General features: G+C 44.0%; 1 protein-coding gene across 2 annotated transcripts; it reads left to right on the plus strand.

Annotated features, from left to right (window-relative positions):
- The first annotated feature begins 1,048 nt into the window (after positions 1–1,048).
- Positions 1,049–12,885, plus strand: LOC100533553 (Pax-beta paired domain protein). 2 transcript variants are annotated; one of them, XM_005090640.3, is made up of 7 exons: positions 1,049–1,154; positions 2,347–2,878; positions 3,324–3,510; positions 5,363–5,528; positions 6,727–6,864; positions 8,019–8,142; positions 8,805–12,885. In XM_005090640.3, exons 2-7 carry the CDS (start codon positions 2,480–2,482, stop codon positions 12,147–12,149), a joined length of 4,359 nt encoding a protein of 1,452 aa, XP_005090697.2. In that variant the 5' UTR covers positions 1,049–1,154; positions 2,347–2,479; the 3' UTR covers positions 12,150–12,885. The 2 variants fall into 2 exon arrangements, with proteins under 2 accessions (XP_005090697.2, XP_035827868.1); XM_035971975.1 differs by having other exon boundaries at positions 3,324–3,507.
- Positions 12,886–22,260: the final 9,375 nt, after the last annotated feature.

The following is a 22,260-nucleotide window of genomic DNA, read 5'->3' on the forward strand; positions in this document are numbered from 1 at the left end:
TACTGAATCTTTCCTCCCAAACATCCATTGTGTGAATTAGTGGGTGGTTGGCGGGTGCTCTGGTATAGTTTGTTACTGAATCTTTCCTCCCAAACATCCATTGTGTGAATTAGTGGGTGGTTGGCGGGTGCTCTGGTATGGTTTGTTACTTAATCTTTCCTCCCAAACATCCATTGTCTAAATTAGCGGGTGGTTGGCGGGTGCTCTGGTGGTGGTTTGTTACTGAATCTTTCCTCCAAAACATCCATTGTCTAAATTAGTGGGTGGTTGGCGGGTGCTCTGGTATGGTTTCTTACTTAATCTTTCCTCCCAAGTATCTATTGCTTGCATCAGTGGGTGGTTTGTGGGTGCTCTGGTGTGGTTTGTTACTTAATCTTTCCTTCCAAACATCCATTGTCTGAATTAGTGGGTGGTTGGCGGGTGCTCTGGTGGTGGTTTGTTACTTAATCTTTCCTCCCAAACATCCATTGTCTGAATTAGTGGGTGGTTGGCGGGGGCTCTGGTGAGGTTTGTTACTTCATATTTCCTCCCAAACATCCAGTGTCTGCATCTGTTCTTCTCGTCTCTGTACATTACTCTCTAGTAACTCCCTTAATCTTTGATACTTGTACTTAGTTTAGTAGAGGTTTTACGGCGCTCGCAACTGCATAAGGTCATATGAGCTCCAGAAGATTAGAGGTGTTACAAGAGAGTAACAAACATAAAAAAGAAGGAGGGAGAGATAAGGATGATAGATGTTTGATAGGAAAGAAGGATCACTTGTACTTGCATCATGTGTTTGAGTCGCATGAGTGGGTGGTTGGTGGGTGCTCTGGTGTGGTTTGCTCCTTCTTTCCTGTCGGACATCTATTGTCTTGAGCTCTCCTCCTTCTTTTTTGTGTTTGTTACTCTCTTGTTACACCTCTAATCTTTGGCACTTGTATGATCTTATTGTGTTGCAAGCACCGTAAAACCTCTACTAAACCTTTTTTTTAAAGTGTCGTAAAACTCTTCACCAAAACATAACTAATTGTCTATATGTTTTTTTTCTTTGTTTTCTCCAGTGTGGAAGTAGGAAGCAGGCTGCTCTGTGAGCGATGTGGGCTGGGTGCAGAGTGTCCAGCTCACAGGTGACGACCAAGGTCAGCTTCAGAACACACACCTGGCCTGACCAGGTGAGACTGTGGAATTCTTGAACACTTTTCCATCAATCTGCGCATTGTTGCACCGTCTTCTTCTTCTTCTTCCTCGTTATCGTTGCACTGACTAAAAGTTTGTCTATTCGCCAATCTGCGCATTATTGCTCTGACTAAAAGTTCGTCTATTCGTCAATCTGCGCATTATTTCAATGTGCCGACTAAAAGTTTGTGTATTCGTCAATCTCCTCATTATTGCTCCGAAGTCTCAATGTGAAAAGGCAAAACAACTTATCACTTTCATTTCACTTTAACAATCCAATTGACAGATCGGGAAAAACCTATTCAGACCCAATTGATGGAAAAGTGTTAAAAAATAGAATGCTCAAATGATGCTCAAATTTCAAAGTTGTATTGGTATCCAAGAGTGTTTTTAAAACAGGAATGGTGCCCACATTTCAAAACTGTATTGGTTTGACATAATGAAACCTCAGACTTATTTCCTGAATAGAATACTGAGCTGGTGCTCAAATTTCAAAACTGTATTGGTTTGACATAGTGAGACCTCAGACCTATTTCCTGAATAGAATACTGAAATAGTGTGCAAATTTCAAAACTGTAGGCCTATTGGTACACATTTGGTATAGTCAAACCTGTCCAAGATGATGGCACCTTGTTGAGGAGAAAAATGGTCTCTTACTTACTTACTTGGTTTGAGAATAGGTGTCATTGCAGGCGGCACAATGCCATGGCTGCTCCTCCCTCCTCCTCAGGATCCATGAACGGGTCTGTCTGCTGATCGTGCCGGTTAACAGCTAGTGGAAAAATGGTTTCCTTAGATAGGTGGTCCTCTTGTCTTAAACATTGTCATTTTGATACTTAGAAAATAGCGTAAAGGGAAATGGGTAGGGGTCATTTGTACCGGTGATTGTCTTAGATAGTTGGTCGCTAGAGTAGGTTCGACTGTACATTGTCTTTTCAGACAAGAACATATAAGATATGGAAAACTTCCAGCTAGTAGTACCATATCGTCCACAAATGTAGAATGTTTGTGGTGTTAGTGGGGGTAAAATCATCTACATTTTTAAATAACTTAAAACATGTTTTTTAACCAGCTGCTGAAGCCTATTTTAACACTGTAGTTCTTGTTTCTTGCAGTGCAAGAGTTTTGAGACATGTTTTTGACCAACTGGTAAAGCCTATTTTACCCTGTTCTTTTTGTTTCTTGCAGTGCAAGAGTTTGGGCCCCTGTGACCTTGAGAGGGTGTAGACGCGACCCTCGTGCTCCTTTCCCCGCCAGCATCCGGCCGCCCACACCACGCAGACGCGGCGAGCGCCCGCAGCCGGCCGGGAGACGGGGACAGATGTCCACGAGCACCCACCAGCCGCCCCCACCACCCAGGCCGGCCGGAGCGACACCATCACCACCTGCCACCTCCCCCGCCCACGCTACCCGCAGAGATGGGAGGAAAGGGCAGCAGTCGCAGTCAGCAGAGGGCAGCAGCAGCAGCAGTAGCAGCGTCAGCGCCGCCGCCACGGAGCAGAGCGTTGAGGTTAACGGCATGTCCGGTAGCGCCAGTACAACGACTGGCTCGCCACTGGTCATACCACAGCCTTACCTGCACTACCTGCAGCTGCAGCAGCAGATTTTGCAGCAACAACAACAACAGCAACAACAACAGCAGCAGCAGCAACAACAACAGCAGCAGCAACAGCAGCTTTCCTCTGTGGTTTCAATGACGACGCCAGGGTCAGCCAATCAGGTGTGTAGAGACGTAGGTGTCACTCATGTATAGCTGACAACCCAGTACGTATAAAAACTTTTTAAAAAATAGGATTTTTTTTTTTTTTGCTTTCGAAAAGTTGGCAGTCGTAAAAGTAGAACTGAGCATCTGGATTTTTCTTCCTTTTCATCCTCACAATAAAGTAAAACTCAGCAATTGGTATCTTCTGTCTTTTCATCCTCACAATAAAGTAAAACTCAGCAATTGGTATCTTCTGTCTTTTCATCCTCACAATAAAGTAAAACTCAGCAATTGGTATCTTTTGTCTTTTCATCCTCACAATAAAGTACAAGTCGGCAATTGGTATCTTCTGTCTTTTCATTCTCACAATAAAGTTGAACTCAATATCCGGAATCTTCTTTCTTTTCACTCTCACAATAAGGAAGGTTTCGGCAGTTTAGATCTTGTTTGTGTATTCCTCCAGTGTGCAGAGCCCAAGGACGTGGAGAACAATGGGCCGGGCTCAGGGTCGGCCTCTGTGAGTGGAGGCGGCCAGGGAGCGGAAGACGGCAGCGACGACAGTTTCGACCTGGACGACAGTACCTACGTGGACGACGACGGCTCAGAAATCTCCCGCAAAGATGCGAAGAATCGGATACGTCATTCTGGTAGTAAGGGTGCTTTCTCACACATGAGCTCAAATGTTACGTATAATATTGTGCCAATGAATGGGTGTATCCTGGTTTTTAACACTTTGTGTATGGTGAGCCAGTTCAGTTGGCGCTCTACATCATGTCATTGTTAAGTCATTGTTTACAGTCATTGTTTACAGTCATAACAGAAATCTACGAAACCCCAGCAAGTACATTTTGTGTAAGTTCAAACTGAATGATTATTGCATGAATCGTGCAATTCTTCTACTCAGCCTGGTGTTTTTTCTTTATGCAGAAATATTAAGGGGATCCGCGGGTCTCGATCCCCTAGAAAATCGGGTATTTGCTTAAAAAAAAAAAATGGAACTTTGAGTACTTGTATTTGGATATTCTTACAGAAAAATATGTCAAGAATCCGTTTGTGAAGGTCCCAAAACCTAAAGAGACCTCTAATATATATAAAAATGTATTTGAAAGCGGTGGGGGGGGGGGGGGGGGATTCAAACAAAACGTCAAGAAATGCTAAACTTTACCCCTTGACAACAACACTTTCCATGGTTGCAAGGTAATCAAGTTTTATTTCACAAAACCTCTTTTTTAAAGTGTATGTATCCATTGATGCATATAAAGTGGCTACAAAATGGTTGGAACTGAGTTTTGGCATTTTCATTAGCCACCTCCCCTTAAATAGGAGTTTCCAAGGACTCTCTAGCTTTGGAAATCACAAAACTTTGGCGGCCACTTTCTCGCTAAAAACACACAACTGGGTATGAGGTGGCCGATGGACACCCTGTGAGGGAAATATTCACTGCTGGGGCTGTAAGAGATAATCTGATAACGTTATGTGGAACATTATAATTTATGGCTGTGTTTCACGTGACCATCTGCCTTTGTCACGTACCGCTGCTCTTGTGTAACAAATGACCATAGCATGTACATAGCTGCCAGCCAGCATGGAAAAAACGCAATTAATAATTAATACATTTTTTATTGTCCTATCGGAGATGGATGTTCAATTCGGAGGTCCCGCCTTTTAACCATTTGCAGTCACACAGCCAGCTTTACAAAACACCCCCTGGAGAGCGACTGCAACAGACTTCTCGGCCTGTTACGGGAACGAATAATTTTCACAGTTGACCGCAAGGTGTTAAATACCCTAATAGTATTGAAAGGGGTGTTAAACCCTGTGACGGCTGCATATTGCATCACATTATTGAAGGATTGACACTTGTAAAGAAGCCCAAACAACAACCTGGTGCGTAGCCTACCTGCCAGAAAAACTGGTTTGTACTCTTTCTTTTACAATGAGATCCCGAACTCAGAACGAGGCTTGTCAAGAAGGGGAAATAATCGTGATATCAAAGAACCATTATTGCAACACTCGCAACACAGTTCATTCCCATTTTTACATTTCCAAACAACATTCATTACAAACCCACACAACACCCCGGGGCAGTGCCACTGACTGTAGTGTCTTTAGGCTATTCCCAAAGGGGGGACATTTCTCGTTCAAGCACAGTAGAATTGTAAATGGGCTGATTCATGTCACGCTCATAACTGTGCCTGATCAACAGCAGGGAACTGCTGTTTTTTCTTTCCTAATCCTTCCTATTGTCATTTTTCCTCTACTTCTTTTGTATGTTTGTCACACTCTTGTGACCTGCTATTTCCGGGGTGCCTTGATAGTTGAAGCAGACCTTGTGCTGTTGAAGCTAGAGAGGTGAGCAGAGTAAGTCTGATTCCCTGTAAAGACTTCTCTGTTGACACCCACCCCTTGGCGCTCATATGACCTTATGCAGTTGCGAGCGCCGTAAAACCCTCTACTATAAAAAAAATATATAAAAAACCCACACACTTGCTCTGTGTCTAGGTGGCCGTAACATCAACCAGTACGGGCGCGAGTTCACCAACGGCCGGCCCCTGCCTGACCACCTCCGTGTACAGATTCTCCAGCTGGCCCTCCAGGGAATCCGGCCGTGCGAGATCAGCCGGCAGCTGCAGGTGTCCCACGGCTGTGTCAGCAAGATCCTCAACCGGTACGAACATGCTCACACACGCATGTTACACATACACACACACATACACACCACACACACACACACACACACACACACGCACTCATATGCCTACACACACACATACACACACGCGCACACACACACTCACACACACGCACACACATACACACACACTCATATGCCTACACACACACTCATATGCCTACACACACACATGTGAATGCACATGTTGCATACACATGCTTATACAATGCAGTTGCCCTGGTGTTGTTTACTCCTTTTTTCCTATCAAACATTTATCATTCTTATCTCTCCCCCTATCTTTTTTGTGTTTGTTACTCTCCTGTAACACCTCTAATCTTCGGCACTTACCTGACCTTATTGTTTCCCAAGTGTTGTAAAACTGTTACTAAAACTACAAAGTCATAAGTCACTTGTCATAATGGCTGATGTCGTAGTTTTCCCACTAAGTAGTGGATATCTTCCTCTCTCTTAACTCTTTGAACCCCCTCAGACGCTGGGAGCGTCCAGTACTAGTGACAACTGTTTTGTTTTATTTAGTGCTAGTTTTTGCTTGTTTTTCAGAACTTTTCCCAAACCAAGTTTTTTAGTAATGACTAAGCCTTTATTTCCACCATTTAGAAGTTGGAGGCAAGCTTTTGGGGTTATAATGAGACATAGTGCTCTAGGTTTAGGTGACTGTAGAAAAATCTGTGGGAAACAGTGGAAAAAACTCAGGGCGTAAAGAGTTAGTGTTGATAGGGACGTTAAACCTATACCGTTGCTCCATTGCTTCCTCATTACCATCTGACGGTATAGTCAGGTCATAGGTCTAGACCATTCCCAAAGGAGGGACATTAACCATGTTCTTGTGCATAGTAAAATTGTAATTGTAGATGGGCTGATTCATCAATGTCACTGTGCCTAACAGGGAACTGCTGCTTTTTCTTTCCTAATCCTTACTATCATATCATTTTACCTCTACTTCTTTTGTATGTTTGTCACACTCTTGTGACCCACTATTTCCAGGGTGCCTTGATAGTCGAAGCAGACTTTGTGCTGTTGAAGCTAGAGAGGTGAGCAGAGTAAGTCTGATTCCCTGTAAAGACTTCTCTGTTGACATCCACCCCTTGGGGCTCATATGACCTTAGGCAGTTGCGAACGCCGTAAAACCTCTTCTAAAACTAAAAGGTCATAAGTTTACTTTGTACTTCAGGTACCGCAAGACTGGCAGCATCAACCCAGGCCAGATTGGTGGCAGCAAACCCAAGGTGACCACCCCGGACGTGGTCAGTATGGTCAAGCAGTACAAGCTGGACAACCCGCAGATGTTTGCCTGGGAGATCAGGCAGAAGTGAGCAGTGTCCTTGTTTGTGGTAGCTAGGAAGAGATTGTCCCTTTTAACACTTTTCCATCATATTTTGGGGAAAATCCAAAGAAACTCTGTGGTAAACATCGCCAGTTGGCGAGATGAGGCCGCAAAGTGTGAAGCACAAGGGGGCTATCCCGAAAACTGCTGCTTTGAGAAAATCAAAAGTAAAGTTTGTGCTTTTGTCCCTTGTTCAGTTTCTTTAAAAGACAAGGAGAGTTTTCTCTATAACCAAACAAATATACACACCAATGAAACCAAACTTCTCCTATAGGTAGGGCAATGCCCACTTTTGCTGTAGGTCAAGATTTCTGGAAACCCCGGAAATCTGAGTGAGCCCGCTTGTTCTTAAAGCGACCAAATACAGTCTGTAAGACGTACATAGAGAAATTTGCAGAAAGGGAAAATCATTTCATAATATACACGTATTTCGCTGTATACGTGTTTTCTATACAAAGAATATACATGTATTGGAGGGGAAAAAATCGGGAACTGAAAATCTGATAGCAGTGTGCATGTTGACTCTGCGAGTGCTACACTGTAGCTTTGGTACACTGTGGTGAAGAGGGAAAAAAACCCCACTCAATCCTTTGTGAGTCTTCTTACCTTGTGGTGGAATTTATATCTGTTGAGCTAGATCTAAATAAATATAATTTATCAGTAATCATCATCCTCTGATAGTCAATAGTCCACTCTCATCTCGTAGATGCTGCATTCTGTGGGTGGTTGGTGGGTGATCTGGTGTGGTTTACTCCTTCTTTCCTATAAAAATCTATCGTCTTATCTCCCCCCCTTCTTTTGTATGTTTCTTACTCTCTTGTAACACCTCTAATCTTCAGCACTTATATGACCTTATTGTGTTGCAAGTGCTGTAAAACTCTTACTAAAACTAAAGATTCTGCATTCTGTCTGGCTTGGGTCACGAGTGGGCTGTTTGCCATGATACCAATGAGTGATATTGGGTTGGTGGGTGCTCCGGTGTGGTTTACTCCCTTTTTCCCAAAAAAAATCTGTCATCCTCATCTCTCCTTTTTTTTCCTTTGCATTTTAATCTCTGGTAGTAACACCTCAAATCTTTGGCTCTTTATGTGACCTGTTTGTGATTCAAGTGCTGTAAAACTAAAAAAAATCTCTTTCAGACTGCTACAGGACAGTGTTTGCTCCGAGAAGAACATTCCTAGCATTTCTTCCATCAATCGCATCATCCGCGACAAAACTCTGGCACACCGCAGGGGATTTGACTTGAGTGGAGAGGGAGATGAGGTAAGGAAAAGACAAGATATCGTTTCGGTTAGCTGTATAAATCTGTTAAGTCCAGAACGCAAAATTTTTCAGTTAAAAAAACAAAAAACATTTTCATTCTTATGACAAGTGTATCTATATTGTGTATCTTTTCTTGTTTTTTTAAATATTATATTAGGAATGGAATTTAGACAAAACATTTCTTGAGCGTGTGCAACGGACACCAGAGATTCGACTGTTGTCTTCCCAGTAACCAGTGGAACCAACAAGTGCGCTGAGCCTGTTTCAGTGTCTATGCGCTTAATCAACTGCTTGCTCAGTATGCTCTTCAGGCAGCCGAAAGTGTTTCGGAGTGTTTTAGCATCTGCTGGGGTAACGATAGCAATATAGATTGTAAAGTGCTTAGAGCTTGCTGTTGAGCGGGGATTTGTGCGATACAAATGCTATTTTTTCTTCTTATGGTTTTTATTATTTATGCTGTATATAAAATTACTATTTATATGTATGTTTATTTTTACAATTATTTGCTCTGTACAAATGCTATTTATTTATCAAATAATAATAATAAATAGCATTTATACTGCGCATTTCCATTTTCTAAAAAAACAACTTTGATTTATTTTTTGACTATACAACAGTTATTTATTTATGTACTATACAACTGTTATTTAAAAATGTTTCAGATGGACGAGCTGGGGCTGGATGCGGAAGCTATGCAGCGGTACATCGCCACCATGCCCCACGTGTCGGGGGAGATGTCCTTCCAGCCCGGGTCGCCGGCCAACAACTCGCGCAGCCCCCGGCCCGACACACAGCCCAGGAGACAGGCCGCGGGAGGGGGAGAGGCCAGCCAGGAGGTCAAGGCCGAAGATTTAACGGAGAAACCGTCGTCGGAGAGCTCGGACACTGTGGACGGGGAATCTGGGTCAAAGACGAGGGTTGTGGTGGAGGAGTCGAGTCTCGATCTGAGCATGAGTTCGGCGGCGTCCGTGTCGCTGGCGACCGTGGGGAGAGGGAAGGATTCGGTGAAGGAGGAGCAGGGGGAGGTGACAGTGCTGTCGTCTGTGGACAGCCCGGTGTGTGTTCTGACCATTGGTTGTGATGAGGACAATGAGGGCGAGGATTGCGTTGTGCACGACCTGACGGCACCCGCCGCAGTCAAACCCGACTCGGACCTGGCTTCTCCTCCGATGAGCCATCTCGTGACGGAGAAGGAAGTGTTGGTGCTGAACTTTAGTAAAGGGGAGATTTCTACCATGAAGGGAAATGGTAACACTAATGCTAGTGTGAAGAAAGAGAAGGAACCCGAGCGGCTGGAGGTAGATCTAAGTAGGAAAAAGCTGCCGTCGTCGTCGTTATTATCAGCAGCAAGTGCCTCGGATGTGGTTAGTGCTGCGGGGAGTGTGGAGATCAGTTCTGGTGGCAGTGGTGGTGGTGGGGGTAGTGGTAGTGGTGGGGGTGGTGGTGGGGGTAGCACAACGGCAACTGTGGAGCCCAGCCGGAAATCAAAATCGGAGAGCTCTCGACCGAGTCTAAGCGAAGTCATATCAAATTTATCTCACGGTGCTTCATTGTTGAACGAGCTGGTCGTGTCGCAGCAGTCCTCCTCCTCCTCCTCCTCGTCGCTGCCATCTTCCTTGTCTTCTGTTTTGTTTGATAAAGTTAGTGCCATGTCCCAGTTGTCTGAAAACATAGGGCAGAAGTTGGCGGCCAAGTCTTTGGCTTTACCCGAGAGTGGATCGTCAAAGCTGGCCTCTCCGTTAGGCGGGGAGACTTCTAAAGGGACAGCACCCAGCAGTGTGGAAGAGGATCCGGTTGTTGTTGTCGCGGCGTCTTCCCCAGCGCCCGTGATGGTTCTCGGCCAGTCAGGTTTGGTTTCCCTGCCAGGAAAACAGCCTGCACTTGCCAAGTCTCCTCACCATCACCCGGCGGTCGCGGCCAGCCCAGTGGCGAACGAGACTCCAGCTGCTGTTGTGGTTCAACAACAACAACAACAACCGCAACCTGTGAAACGACGGCCACGTAAGTCTGCTGCCTCTGCTGCTGTGACCGGTAGTGGTGTTGGCGACATGTCCACATCCAGTGCGCCCCACCCCCACGCCAGCAGCCCGCGGCAGGCCTCAGCAGGCGGTGGGTCGGCCCACGCCACGCCCACCACGACCCCGACCAGCGCCCCGACCACCCCGAGACCGGCCTCCAACGCCAGCAGCTCCACCACAACCGCTGCAGCGACTGCCGCCACAAACCCGACCCTGTTCCCTGGGATCCCGCTAGGCTATGACAAGTTCGGCATGCTCCCCGCCGTCTACGACTACAACCTCCCCGATCGGGGCCTCACCTCGGCCGTCATGGCCAACACGCGGTTCGCTCCCCCCCACCTGGCCGGCTCCCAGCCCTTCATGATGAGTTACTTCCCCCTGCAGCCTGTGTGGGGAGGGGCGGGCACGGTGGCCATCGCAGCGGCCGCGGCAGCTGCTAACCTGAGTGTCCCCACACCCCTGGATCTCTCCTCTCCCAGTAAAGACGGTGGAAAAAATAAACCCGATCCCGTGGAGAAACCACCAGCCGAAGCTTCCAATAACCGCAGCAGCAGCAGTAGTAGCAGCAGCAGCAGCAAAGAGATGGGTGGCGGGAAATCAGCGGGTGTCAGCGGCGCGCAGAGACAGGGGAAGGAGGTGACGCGGCGAGCCTCGCGCAGCTCTCAGTCCAAACAGGCGAGGAACCAGGCACGCAGCGCGACAGCGGAGAAGCACTCGAGCGGCAAGTTTGTAGAAAAACAAGGGGAGAGCACTAAGGTTGTGTGGGATGGTCAAGAGTCGGTGAAGGAGAACTCGATGTCCTCCATGTCCATGCAAGAAAACGTGTCGAAGGTTCAGCACGAAGTGAGTCTGCCGAAGCCCAAGTACGAGAAGAATCTTCTGTTGTTCGGCGACCAGGAAGTGGAGATTATGTCGGTGGGGAAGCTGCGGTGGGTGGTGAGGAACGAGGCGGACCTGCTGAGAATCGCACAAGCCAACCTCAAGTCTAGTCAGGCGTGCGACTCGGCCACAGTGGTGCTGGAGGCCAACTCCTCCACGGTCCACTCGTCGTGCGGGGAGGGGGCGGGCGGGCTCAGGTCTGACCGCTCAGACTGCCCAGTGTCCAGCTCGGTGCGCCGGGAAGAGATGGAGCAAGAGGACGCTCCGCAACACCTGTCCTCCAACTCCTCCCCCACACAGGGGTCGCCCGCGGTGCAGCTGTTGAAGAGCGTGGCACTGGGCGGCCGCAAACAGGAAGAGAAAGATCTGCACAGTTGCTGCCCCTCCCCCCCGGCCAGTAAGAGAGCCAGGCTAGACGTGGGCGGCGGCACCGGCCACAAAGGAAAAGACTCTGTGTCGCTGGACGTGACGAGCGCAAAGAGTGCTCTCCTTTCCCCCGCGAGGGAAGACGCCGCGGCTTCTGCTGCTACCAGCTTGCCAAACTTCCTCATCGACTCGGCCGTCTCCAGCAACAACAACAACAACAACAACATCTCATCTCACTTTGCTTCCTCATCTCCGCCATCCGCCACTTTAGTCGCCAGGGTGGCGTCGAACCCCAACCTCTCCGCGTCTTCTGGCTTGTCAGCACGCGCACAACAGCCCCCGTCCTGCTCCCTGTCGCAACCACCCTCCCTAAGTATTGGAGCGCTGTCACTGCTGCCCAGCGGTCAAGCCTCCCAGATCCTGTCCTCCTCCTCCCCTCTACAGCTGAGCCGACAGAGGCAGAAGTTGTCGGCGTGCGAGGTCATGGAGGAGAAAAGCGAGGGGCGCGTGGGCTCGCCCGAGTCGGACTGCCCACCCCGAGAAAGCTGCCTGAGCGACATCAAAGCTCTGATCAGCAACTGTAAGTCCAAGCCCAAAGCCATGGTGGAGGTGGACTCGCCACGCGGCCACAGCCTCCACTCGCACTCGGCTGTCGATAAAGTCATCTCAAAGGCCAGTCCCGAGGACGAAGCCATCTCCAAAGAGTATTCTCTCCTGTCCAGCATGCTGAAGTCTGCGCACTAATTGGATTTTGTGAAGAACTCTTTGTGTGTTTTCTTCCAGTTATGGATTTTGGGGGGGGTTGTTCAAGAGTTGTAGAGCGCATAGCACATTCTGCACAGCGTGGTTGTTGTGCGCCATGTAAATGCCATTATTATTAAAATTTTGGAGATAATAATTTTTTTGTAATTAAAGAAACGCTTTTAGAGTAGGTAGTCTGTGACATAACATTGCTGGGTTTTCTTTTACTTAGCGAATATAAACCTACTAGATGTTTGCTTTGGAACCAAGTCAGGAGGCCGGCAGTCAGAGTCGAGTGCTACCCCGGCTGTTAGACAGGATCGGAGTCCTTTTTTTGGGTGTATATTGGTAGTTTTGACTGCTGGGCTTTTGCATTGTCAGAGGATATATATAGAATATAGATAGAAAGTCCTGGCTCCTATGCTAACATATTATGTATGTTCATAGCTTTTATGGTAATGTGAATTTTTAGTTTCAAACATGGACTTGAGTTAGAATATTCTAGGCCAGGCACTGTTTTGGATGCTACTTTTTGTTCCCTATGAAAACGTTGCTGGTTAGGACAGCACCTGGACATGGATTGCTCTATAAATAAATTATTGATAGTCAGGAAAGCGTTGCGTTGCTTCTCCGGTGCATACCATTTGCGCACAAATGAAGGGCAGCACACAGGGATGCCAAATCTACGTTTTGTTCCTGCTTTTTTTCTCCTACACTTGCAAAGGAAAGGGGAGAGATAAGAGAGATGTTTTTGTTTTGCTATTTTAAAAACTTTACAAGGTTCGTTTTAGGTGAGATGTGATGCTCCGCTCATTTTGAGGTTGGTTTGGTTTTTTTCAAAAATCATTTGGCATCCCTGAATACACAAAATCTTGGTGTAGCCGAGTGCTTGAGTGCAACCTTTCCCAATCTGCCCTTCGTTTGGTTAAAAAACAGAGTGGTGAAGGGGAACGATGCCAGAGTGCACAGTCTTGGCGGGATATTCTAGAACAAGTCTATGGCTTTGACGGGGAGGCAAAGGTCGTCAAGACTTTCTTGCGACATCTCGATATTCACAGTGGTGCTCCTGTGGTGAAGGGACCGGCGCTGGTTCCTTGTACCAAACTTTTGTCTTCGAGTCCCAAGCTTCTATGGGTGCTAGCTTGTTTTGTTTCGGTTTTTTTTTTCCATTTTGCCTGGAAAAGACTTTTTTGGTTTTAATTTGCCATCCCACGCGGGAAATTGTGTTTGAGGGGAGAGGGTTTTGGGGCCGGCACCTTTTTTTCCTGGTGTTATAAAATGGTGAAATGTTTTGGATGTTTTGTTTTTTGTTGTGTTTTTTTTCCTCCCCATGCTGTATTGGCTTTGTTGGCAATGATGTACACTTTTGCAAACGATGTGATGATGCTAGTCCATTGAAATCCTGTGAGCTTTTTTTATATTCTATGCTGCAGCTGCCTGCTGTTATTTTTTAGTCAAACAGTGATGTTGATGATGTAAGTTAGATTCTATTTATGTCTGGAGAATTGTTTTTTCTTTGGTTTTTATGATGCTTGTGTACTAGTAGCTATTGTTCTTGCATGCCTTTGTGTTGCCCATCCCAGTGTTTCTGTACCCAGCTGTTGTGTTAATGTGGACATTTTTGGTCATTTCATTGGTTCGCTGTCCATCTATTTCAGAGACATTTTTGGTCATTTCATTGGTTCGCTGTCCATCTATTTCAGAGACATTTTTTGTCATTTCATTGGTTCGCTGTCCATCTATTTCAGAGACATTTTTTGTCGTTTCATTCATTCTGCATCCATCTATTTCAGAGGCATCCTTTTTAACTGCTGAAAACAGCATTACTGATTTGTGTACAATTTGTTGTTATTGGTTGTTCAATTTGTTGTTTTTTTACCTGTTTTTTTTTTTTTTTAAATAATATAATGAAAACCCTATCGACTTAGCATTCATAATCAAAATCGTGAAGATGCTAGCTTCTTTTAATTTCTTTTACCACAAAGCATTACCATTTTTCTGAGGCCCGATGAGTGAGGGCCTTCATTATAATGTGAAGGTTGAGAAAGTGACAGGTGGATGTCAGAACATGGCTGTGTGGAGAAAGTGACAGTTAGGTGGATGTCAGAACATGGCTGTGTGGAGAAAGTGACAGTTAGATGGATGTCAGAACATGGCTGTGTGGAGAAAGTGACAGTTAGGTGGATGTCAGAACTTGGCTGTGTGGAGAAAGTGACAGTTAGGTGGATGTCAGAACATGGCTGTGTGGAGAAAGTGACAGTTAGATGGATGTCAGAACATGGCTGTGTGGAGAAAGTGAGTTAGATGGATGTCAGAACATGGCTGTGCGGAGAAAGTGGGTACAGGATACAGTTGAACAGTTGAATCATCATGTTTGTGTGTGTGTGCGTGTGTGTGTGCGCGCTCGATAAATGCTCATTTTACCCTACCAAAACTCATTTTACCCTACCAAAAGGTATGGCTAGGATTTTTTTCTAAACTATGTAATGTGTGTACCTGTTTGGAGTCTGCATGATGTGCCTGTGTGGAGAAAAAGGTTTCTCTCTGTCTGCCCCCTGGGCCGTCTTTTTGTGCAATTCATGATATAGATCTGGCGTCTGTTCCTTCCGGAATTTTGTGCGTGTCGCTTTGAAATAAGTGGGAAGTATTTCACTGAAAAATGTCCAGTTTTGATTGGTTACTGAGTGAGTCCATCGTCTCTACTTCTGTTACTGGTTTAGAACCTGCAATGATGACTTTCAGAAGTCTTTTGTGAAGTCTTACAGATTTTCTTTATGAAAATGTTATTTAAATGTGATAAAAACTAAATATTATTCATGAAGGTTATTGTAAAGGCTGAAATTTGTCGAACATCTTTCTGTTTGCTTTTGTGGAGAGACTTTGACAAGTGTTTTTTGCCTCTGAGGCACCCTGCTGACTGATTTTCCATCCCTTCTTTCCAATGTTTGCAACCAAAGACTTTGTTTTTTCTTCAAGCTGCGCAGAATTGGCTGACCTTCAAAGTGATAGTGATTGATCCTCGTATTTCTTCATCTCACTCGATACGTTCATTAGTGATCTGGCTTGTGCGTGGGTATGTATGTGTGTGTGGGTGTCTGTGTGTGTGTGTGTGTCTGTGTGTGTGTGTGTGTTTTCTATCACAGCTGTTTTCTGAATTGGTAAAATGATTTTTGTCCGGGTAGTCAGGGTTTTTCTCCGTCTCTCCTCTTTTCCTGCTCTCTGCCTTTGTTTTGTGATTGAGAGAGGTTATTTCACTCTTCTAGTGGCCCTAACAAATAGCCTGTGCTGTCAGGGGTAATTATTTGATTTCACCATATTATATTGGAAAATTGCTTTCCAGAGAATCGGAAGTCCAAGCGGGTCAATGCCATAAACTTATACCTTACCAGAAGGTAGAATAATAGAAATAGGAAGTAGAGCTCTTTTGTAAAGGAGCTGAAATGTTTGGAGTTTATTTAAAAAATGGGATTAACACTTTGCCGCCTCATGTCGCCGATTGGCGATGTTTACCACCCAGTTTCATTGGATTTTCCTCAAAATATTGTGGCAAAGTGTTAACGGAGCAGTAGATGGACTCCGATTACAGGCTATTGAAGTGGCTGCGACACAGAAAATGAAACTTTACGGCAGTCAATTTAATTGGCTGTCGACATTTGTGGGGTTAAGAATAGGTCAAGTGAATATTGATTTTGGTGCAATAAGAAGACTGTACACTTTGTATAGTAGTTTGGCTGGCTGGTGTGTTCAAAACTTCAAAGAGTTCGGGCCAATCTTTCTCATGATATGACCTTTGGAAAAGGGGTTCAACTGAAATAACAAGAAAAGTGCCAGACAGTTTTGAATGTGGGTGGTTGGAGGGTATTAACTTGTGCCAGTCACGGCGACTGGTGACTTAAACTTTTTTTCTTCTCAAACTCTGATTGTTTTGGAGGATTTTGAAGGAAACTCCTATCTGTGGCTGTACACAATGGTTGGTGGTCTGAGCTTGCGTTCCCTTTTGTGGACATGACATGGAAATAATCTCAGTCTCTATGATGCACCCATCTAGGTGACAAGATCAGTGCTAAGCAATATAAATAAATGTAATACTTACAGTTTTAACTTTTGAAAACGTGCACTGGGATTTATATGTATATATGTTTGTGTGGGTGTATGTATGTATGGATGTATGTATGTATGTGTAAGTATGAATATGAATATTTGCCTGCATGGATGTACAGAGCATGTGTGTGAGTGGGTGGTTTGTGGGTGCTCTGGTGTAGTTTGCTCCTTCTTTTCTATCAACATCTGTCTATCGTCTTTCTCTCTCCTCCTTTTTTTGTGAATTCCTCTCCAGTAACGCTTCTAATCGTCAGCGCTCGTTTGACCTTTTTGTGTCACAAGTGCTGTAAAACACATTTTTCTAGAACTAGAGCTAAAACTAAAGAGCGTGTGTCTGAGACCTTCAGTGTTTATAACGAATCCCTGAATGTGTGTGAACTATTGATCGAGAGAGAGATGGGTGAGAGCTCTTCTGCTTCGCTATCCTCCGTTTGTCTCTGTCTGTCTCCTCTTGCTTTGACCTAAGTCGGCCTTTGTGTTGCAGCCTTTCTCTTTACTTTCTACCAAAAAGATTTGTTGACTGATCGAATTTGGAAATGTTACCACTATTTATGTAAATGCCGTTAAGTTGATACCAAAGAATGTCTAAGTGACAATCAGTAAATCATTGCTTTAAGTATTATCCTTTCCCCAAGATTTTTATACATGTTTTATCTATTTACCCATAATTTTTTGTGTCCGAGACGGTAATACAATGCATGTTGTAAGTATATATTTGATTGTGTCCACTGTGCCCAAGTTGGCGTGGTGCGGTATTTAATGGCATAGAACGTGGAAGTGCATTGGATTGATTAACACGCAGACGCTTTACGACGGCGAGCGAAGGTGAAAGCTTTAATGAGCCTCTTGTGGGGCCGGTTTTTGTTGTACGAGTGAGTGAGTGAGTGAGTGAATGAGTGGGTGGGTGGGTGAGTGAGTGAGTGGGTGAGTGACTGAGTGAGTGAGTGAGTGAGTGGGTGAGTGACTGAGTGAGTGGGTGGGTGGGTGAGTGAGTGGGTGGGTGAGTGAGTGAGTGAGTGAGTGGGACGGGAGGACGCGTTTGGTGAGACAACGGTGGGCTGGAGAATACAGGAGCTTGAGAGTACAGGGGATTGAGAGTACAGGGGATTGAGAATACAGGAGCTTGAGAGTACAGGGGATTGAGAATACAGGGGATTGAGAATACAGGAGCTTGAGAATACACGGGATTGAGAATACAGGAGCTTGAGAATACAGGGGATTGAGAGTACAGGGGATTGAGAATACAGGAGCTTGAGAGTACAGGGGATTGAGAATACAGGGGATTGAGAATACACGAGGTTGACTGGGGATTGAGAATACATGGGAGAAGGCTTTGAGGGAGCTCTTGTTTTTGATTTTTCCTAGGTCAATAGACCATATTTCAGCTGAATGGGGGGGGGGGGGGGTGTAAATAGACTTGGCTGGCCGGGGACAGCACACACAATTTTTGGAGTGGCGGGTTGGTGGGTGCTTTAGTGTGGTTTGCTCCCTTCTTTCCTGTCAAAACACCTATCTAATATTTAATGTTCCAAGCGTTTAAATTATTTTGAAAAGGGTACATTATGGCCTCAAATCTCAACGCATCTAGATGATGGATGCGTCATATTTTTATTCTTTCCTAGAGATCAAACGTCTCATCACAATCCCTCCTCTTTTTTTTTTTTTTATTGTATGTTACTCTCTTGTAACACCCCTAATCTTCGGCATTTATATGACTTAACTCATTCGCTACGTAATATTTTCGGCTTGTGGACGAATTCTTTTCGGGAGGGCGAAATGAGATGATGACTAGTGCGCAGTTCACAGGTCTTTGGGGCCATAAATTCAAATAAATATCAACATATTATATACCAACATTTTCAGTATGGTTTGTAGAATACACCTGCATTATTTATTTGCGTATTTTTCAACTTTGGTTCCTGTAAGAGGCAATTATGCAACACAATTGTGATTGGATGCGGATAAAATTGGAAAATAAAAAATTTATAATCTCTGGTGAAACTAAAAAAACATGTTTGCACCTAGTCAAATGATACATCAAAATAACCATAACTGTATATAGAACAGGAAAATATTGAAAAATGAGCAGTTATTTACATACATTCCATAATATTTGTACATTTGGATCACAACATCCGATATTGGAAAAAACACATTTTTTAAAATAATTTTGAAAAAAGGATCACAAACAGAAAAAAATACTTATATGGAATTATTCAGAATTGCACTTGGAATAAACCTATACATGTCTTGAGTGGTACTTTTTGATTAATTTCACCCAAAAGTAGTGATTTTGGGGAGAAAAAAATATTTTGACTATTTAGATCTAGGCCTAGATCTAGCACTCAAAAATATTGATTTCTCAATTACAGTGCACCGGCAATTTGCGTCCAATAGTATCAATGTTATAAAGAAGAGTCCTACACTTCTTTAGTGAGCAAAATAATTATACATTTTGTTGTGTAAAAGTACAAAGACTGGTGTCTGGGCTATAATATGGGCTTCGCGATAAAACAAAGTCGAATAAACTACGAAATCATGTTTCAAAACTGAATCAAAACTTCCGATTTTCGGTGGAAACGCTTGACCCGGAAGTCAACATTATATTATGACCTTTATTTTAACATGGATAAGTGGATTGGAATAGAAACCAAGCTAAAATTGAACGTCGGTTCTCGAGCCGCCGGGGGCGGCTTAACGTACTGACGGCACTTGAGCCGCGCCGCCCCCCACGGCTCGGCGTAGCGAATGAGTTAATTGTGATGCAAGTGCCGAAAAAATCTTACTCTAACTAAAGACGAAACACGTGAAAGTAGAGGCCTGGATCTGACTCACCTGAGAGTCTTGTTGTAGAAACAATGCCTGTAGTCTGTAGTCTTACGCAGACAGAGTAGTTGCCACTTTGTTTGGATTGTTGTTTTGAAGATTTTTTTGGTGGATTTTTTTTTCGAAAATGTTACCGCTTGTCTTTGTGCATTCCCTGTATACCGTATTGTACCAAACTTGATCAGTGATGCGGGGGGAAGGGGAGGGCGTCACGTCCCTTGGTGCTGGCTAAAGTTTATATATAGAACATATCATAACTGTATGTTTTACTATAGTTCAAAGTGTATTCCAACCCCCGCCCCTCACCCACCCACCCCCCACCCCCTACTCCAACTTTCCTTTTTTTTTTTCTTTCATGGAAGAATTTGGTACATGATCAAGTCTAGATCTAGCTTTGGCTGTGTGAGATCCTGTGTAACCATGGTTACTGTAAATAGAATTTGTGGCTTCCCAAATCACCAAACAGGGGAACAGAAATGTGACTGTACGTTCACTTGTTGTTCTACAAAGGACTTGACTTTGGGGGGGGGGGGGGTTCCCCCCTTAGGATTTCAGTAATAAGATATCGTTGAATTATTCTGAGGCCGTCTATATAAATGAACAGTTTTATGAGTGCCAGTGAAATCTATTTTAGTCCTTTGGAAATAGATGTTTCAAATATTTCTAGATGGAGTTTGTACAGTTTACAAGTGTGGATTCATAAAATAACATGTTCCACTTTTTTTTTTTTAAAGGCATCGATTGAAGATCTACAAGTTTGACCAAATTTTTTGTCAATCTTCGGCCGCTATCTCCATGTATTTTGTGAATTGTGAGAAGCGACTCATTTTGTCGGCACACCTCACAAACAAACAGTTTCTTTAAGTTGGAGTGAAATTTTTTGCCGAATAGATTGTTTGATGCAAATCTACAGTTGTGTTAAGGTACGTTTCCACATAAGGTACATCCATGTTTCCACCTTGGAATAAGAAAAACAACAAAATCTTGATGGGTTTTTAGTTTGTCATACTTACTGTCAAAGTTTCAAAGATTCAAAATGATTTATTGATTTGAAAGGCATATAAAATAGTACACATTACAGTAGATACAGAGTTACATATGCGGGTGAATACCTTTTCCCTAGGACAGACGTGTCAGTATAACAAGATAATTTAGGAATGAGATTATCTTTTTAGAATGGACTTCATCGGAACAGACTAATATGCCATTGAGCTTAGTGTCAGAGCATTCGTGAGACACTTAACCCTTCCAGCCCCAGCCATTTTTGTGCACTCCCTAACCCCAGTCCCAGCCAATACAGCAGTAGTTCAGAAAAAGAGGCATGCATTCTAAAAAGTGATGTAGTATCTTTGTACTGAGGTTTAGATAATAACGTATAACAATGTTTAAAGGTAAATGAACAAACATTATGAAAATTAAAGTTTAATTAGGTTCATTAATTTAGAAAAATGCACAAATTCAGTACCCCCCGAAAAGGAGAATATACACTCTCGGGATGGTGGGAGGTACAAGCGCTGCTGAAAATATACTCGCTTGGGGCTGGAAGGGTTAATATCATAACGTTTGTGCGACTCCTAGTGTCATAGCATATGTTGGACACTTGGTGTGCGACGTTCTTTCGTCTTGCTGTTTGCAGCTTGTTCTTGTACAAAATAACAACGTGCTATTTCATGTCGATGTCTTCCTCAGTGTAGAAGAGGTTCGCCCACTAGGCTGGAAGCTCTTGATTCGAAGCATGTAGGGCTTGTTGAATTAGAATGTGCGTTTGTACAAAAAACAGTAACTTGAAGTCAACTGACAAGCGTTTTGGAGTTTTGGGGTTGTTGTGTTTTTTTTAGCATTGTGATGATGTTATTGTAAAACCTCAGTAGAACATACAAGGCTTAAAATGTACTATCGGCTATTATGTCCTCTTTCTGAAGCCTTAAGTCCCATTTTGTATTTTTGGCGAGCACTAGTACACACTTTGACTAAGACGTTCAAGATCATGGGTCAGAAAGTAGGTTTTACCAAAGTTTTTACTGTATTTGAATTGTGAAATGATGTTGTGCTTCTTCTTAGACTTGTTAATGCCAAAAATATGTGAAAGGGAAATATACGTTCCTGAAAACATTCTTTCCCAAAACTACTGAACAGGTCCATATTTGTGAATTCAAAACCCTTTGAATTGAATACTAAATGTTATGGTATTTGTTGGGGTGGGATTTGTCATCGCCAAAAGAGTATACATATTTAATATATATCTATATAATATATATGTGTGAAGACAGAGTTGGTTGGGGTTTTTTTTGTTGGAGCTGGAATTGAAAATTTCTTGATGTATAAACACTATAGGTATGGAAAGAAGGAAGTGCATCAGAAAAACAATACTGGCATTTGTAATGTAAGGAAAAGGGGGGCTGGTTATTGGTTGGTCAATGCTTGTGTTGAGAATGTGGGGGACAAGCCACTGACAGAATACTGTCGTGCTGTCCTCGAGCGAGCCTTGTTTCTATCAAAGATTCTGTATAACAAGATAGTTCACTCCTCTCTTTGAACCAATTACAAAAGTGTCCTCAAAATCCGGTGGCACCCTTTTGGAAAAAGCGCCCAATTTGCGAACAGAGTTACCCTACTTGTGTGGGGGAAAAATCAAAGTGAAACTAACATGTTTTTGGATAAATTATTATTAAAATTTCGGAACAACGCCTTTTTTTATGGTTACGCTGACAAAAATCCTCTTCAAGTGGAAGGGGCGACTGTTACTGTTTTCTTCGTTTAATTTGACTTTAGAGCGAGAGGTCGTTTAAATAAAATAAACCCAAAACTCCGTACTGAGCATACCAGATTTTCTGATGAGCAAGTGGGAGCTATTCCTATTCTTCTTCTTGAGAAACAAAAGAGAGCTTCAAAACAAAGACTGCAGCAACGTCTGAACCAATGCGCGGACTTCCGTGGACACTTTTTTTGCCGAGTGAACTATCTTGTTATGAACAATCTTTGTTACTATTCTAGTCATAGGGGCGGGTGGAAGGTGCTTGTGCCATGGCGCTTCGGACAGCTGACAGCAGGGGAGACGGCAACGAGAGAGAAAAGGGCAGAGTCTCAGCCTCTCTCTATCTCTCTCTCTCTCTTGCTCTCCCTCTCTCTGCTCTTAGTCATTCCTAACCATACGTGTCGCGATGCGGTGGAGTCAGGCGCTCGTCAA

Source organism: Aplysia californica, unplaced genomic scaffold (assembly GCF_000002075.1).
Source record: "Aplysia californica isolate F4 #8 unplaced genomic scaffold, AplCal3.0 scaffold00020, whole genome shotgun sequence".
NCBI lineage: Eukaryota > Metazoa > Mollusca > Gastropoda > Aplysiida > Aplysiidae > Aplysia > Aplysia californica.

Bases quoted from the DNA above. Each gene is read 5' to 3' on its own strand.
- LOC100533553 (XM_005090640.3), top strand. From the start codon at position 2,480: ATGTCCACGAGCACCCACCAGCCGCCCCCACCACCCAGGCCGGCCGGA. The intron at 3,511-5,362 runs GTAAGGGTGCTT...CTCTGTGTCTAG, and splicing joins TCGGATACGTCATTCTGGTA to GTGGCCGTAACATCAACCAG. The intron at 8,143-8,804 runs GTAAGGAAAAGA...AAAATGTTTCAG, and splicing joins TGAGTGGAGAGGGAGATGAG to ATGGACGAGCTGGGGCTGGA.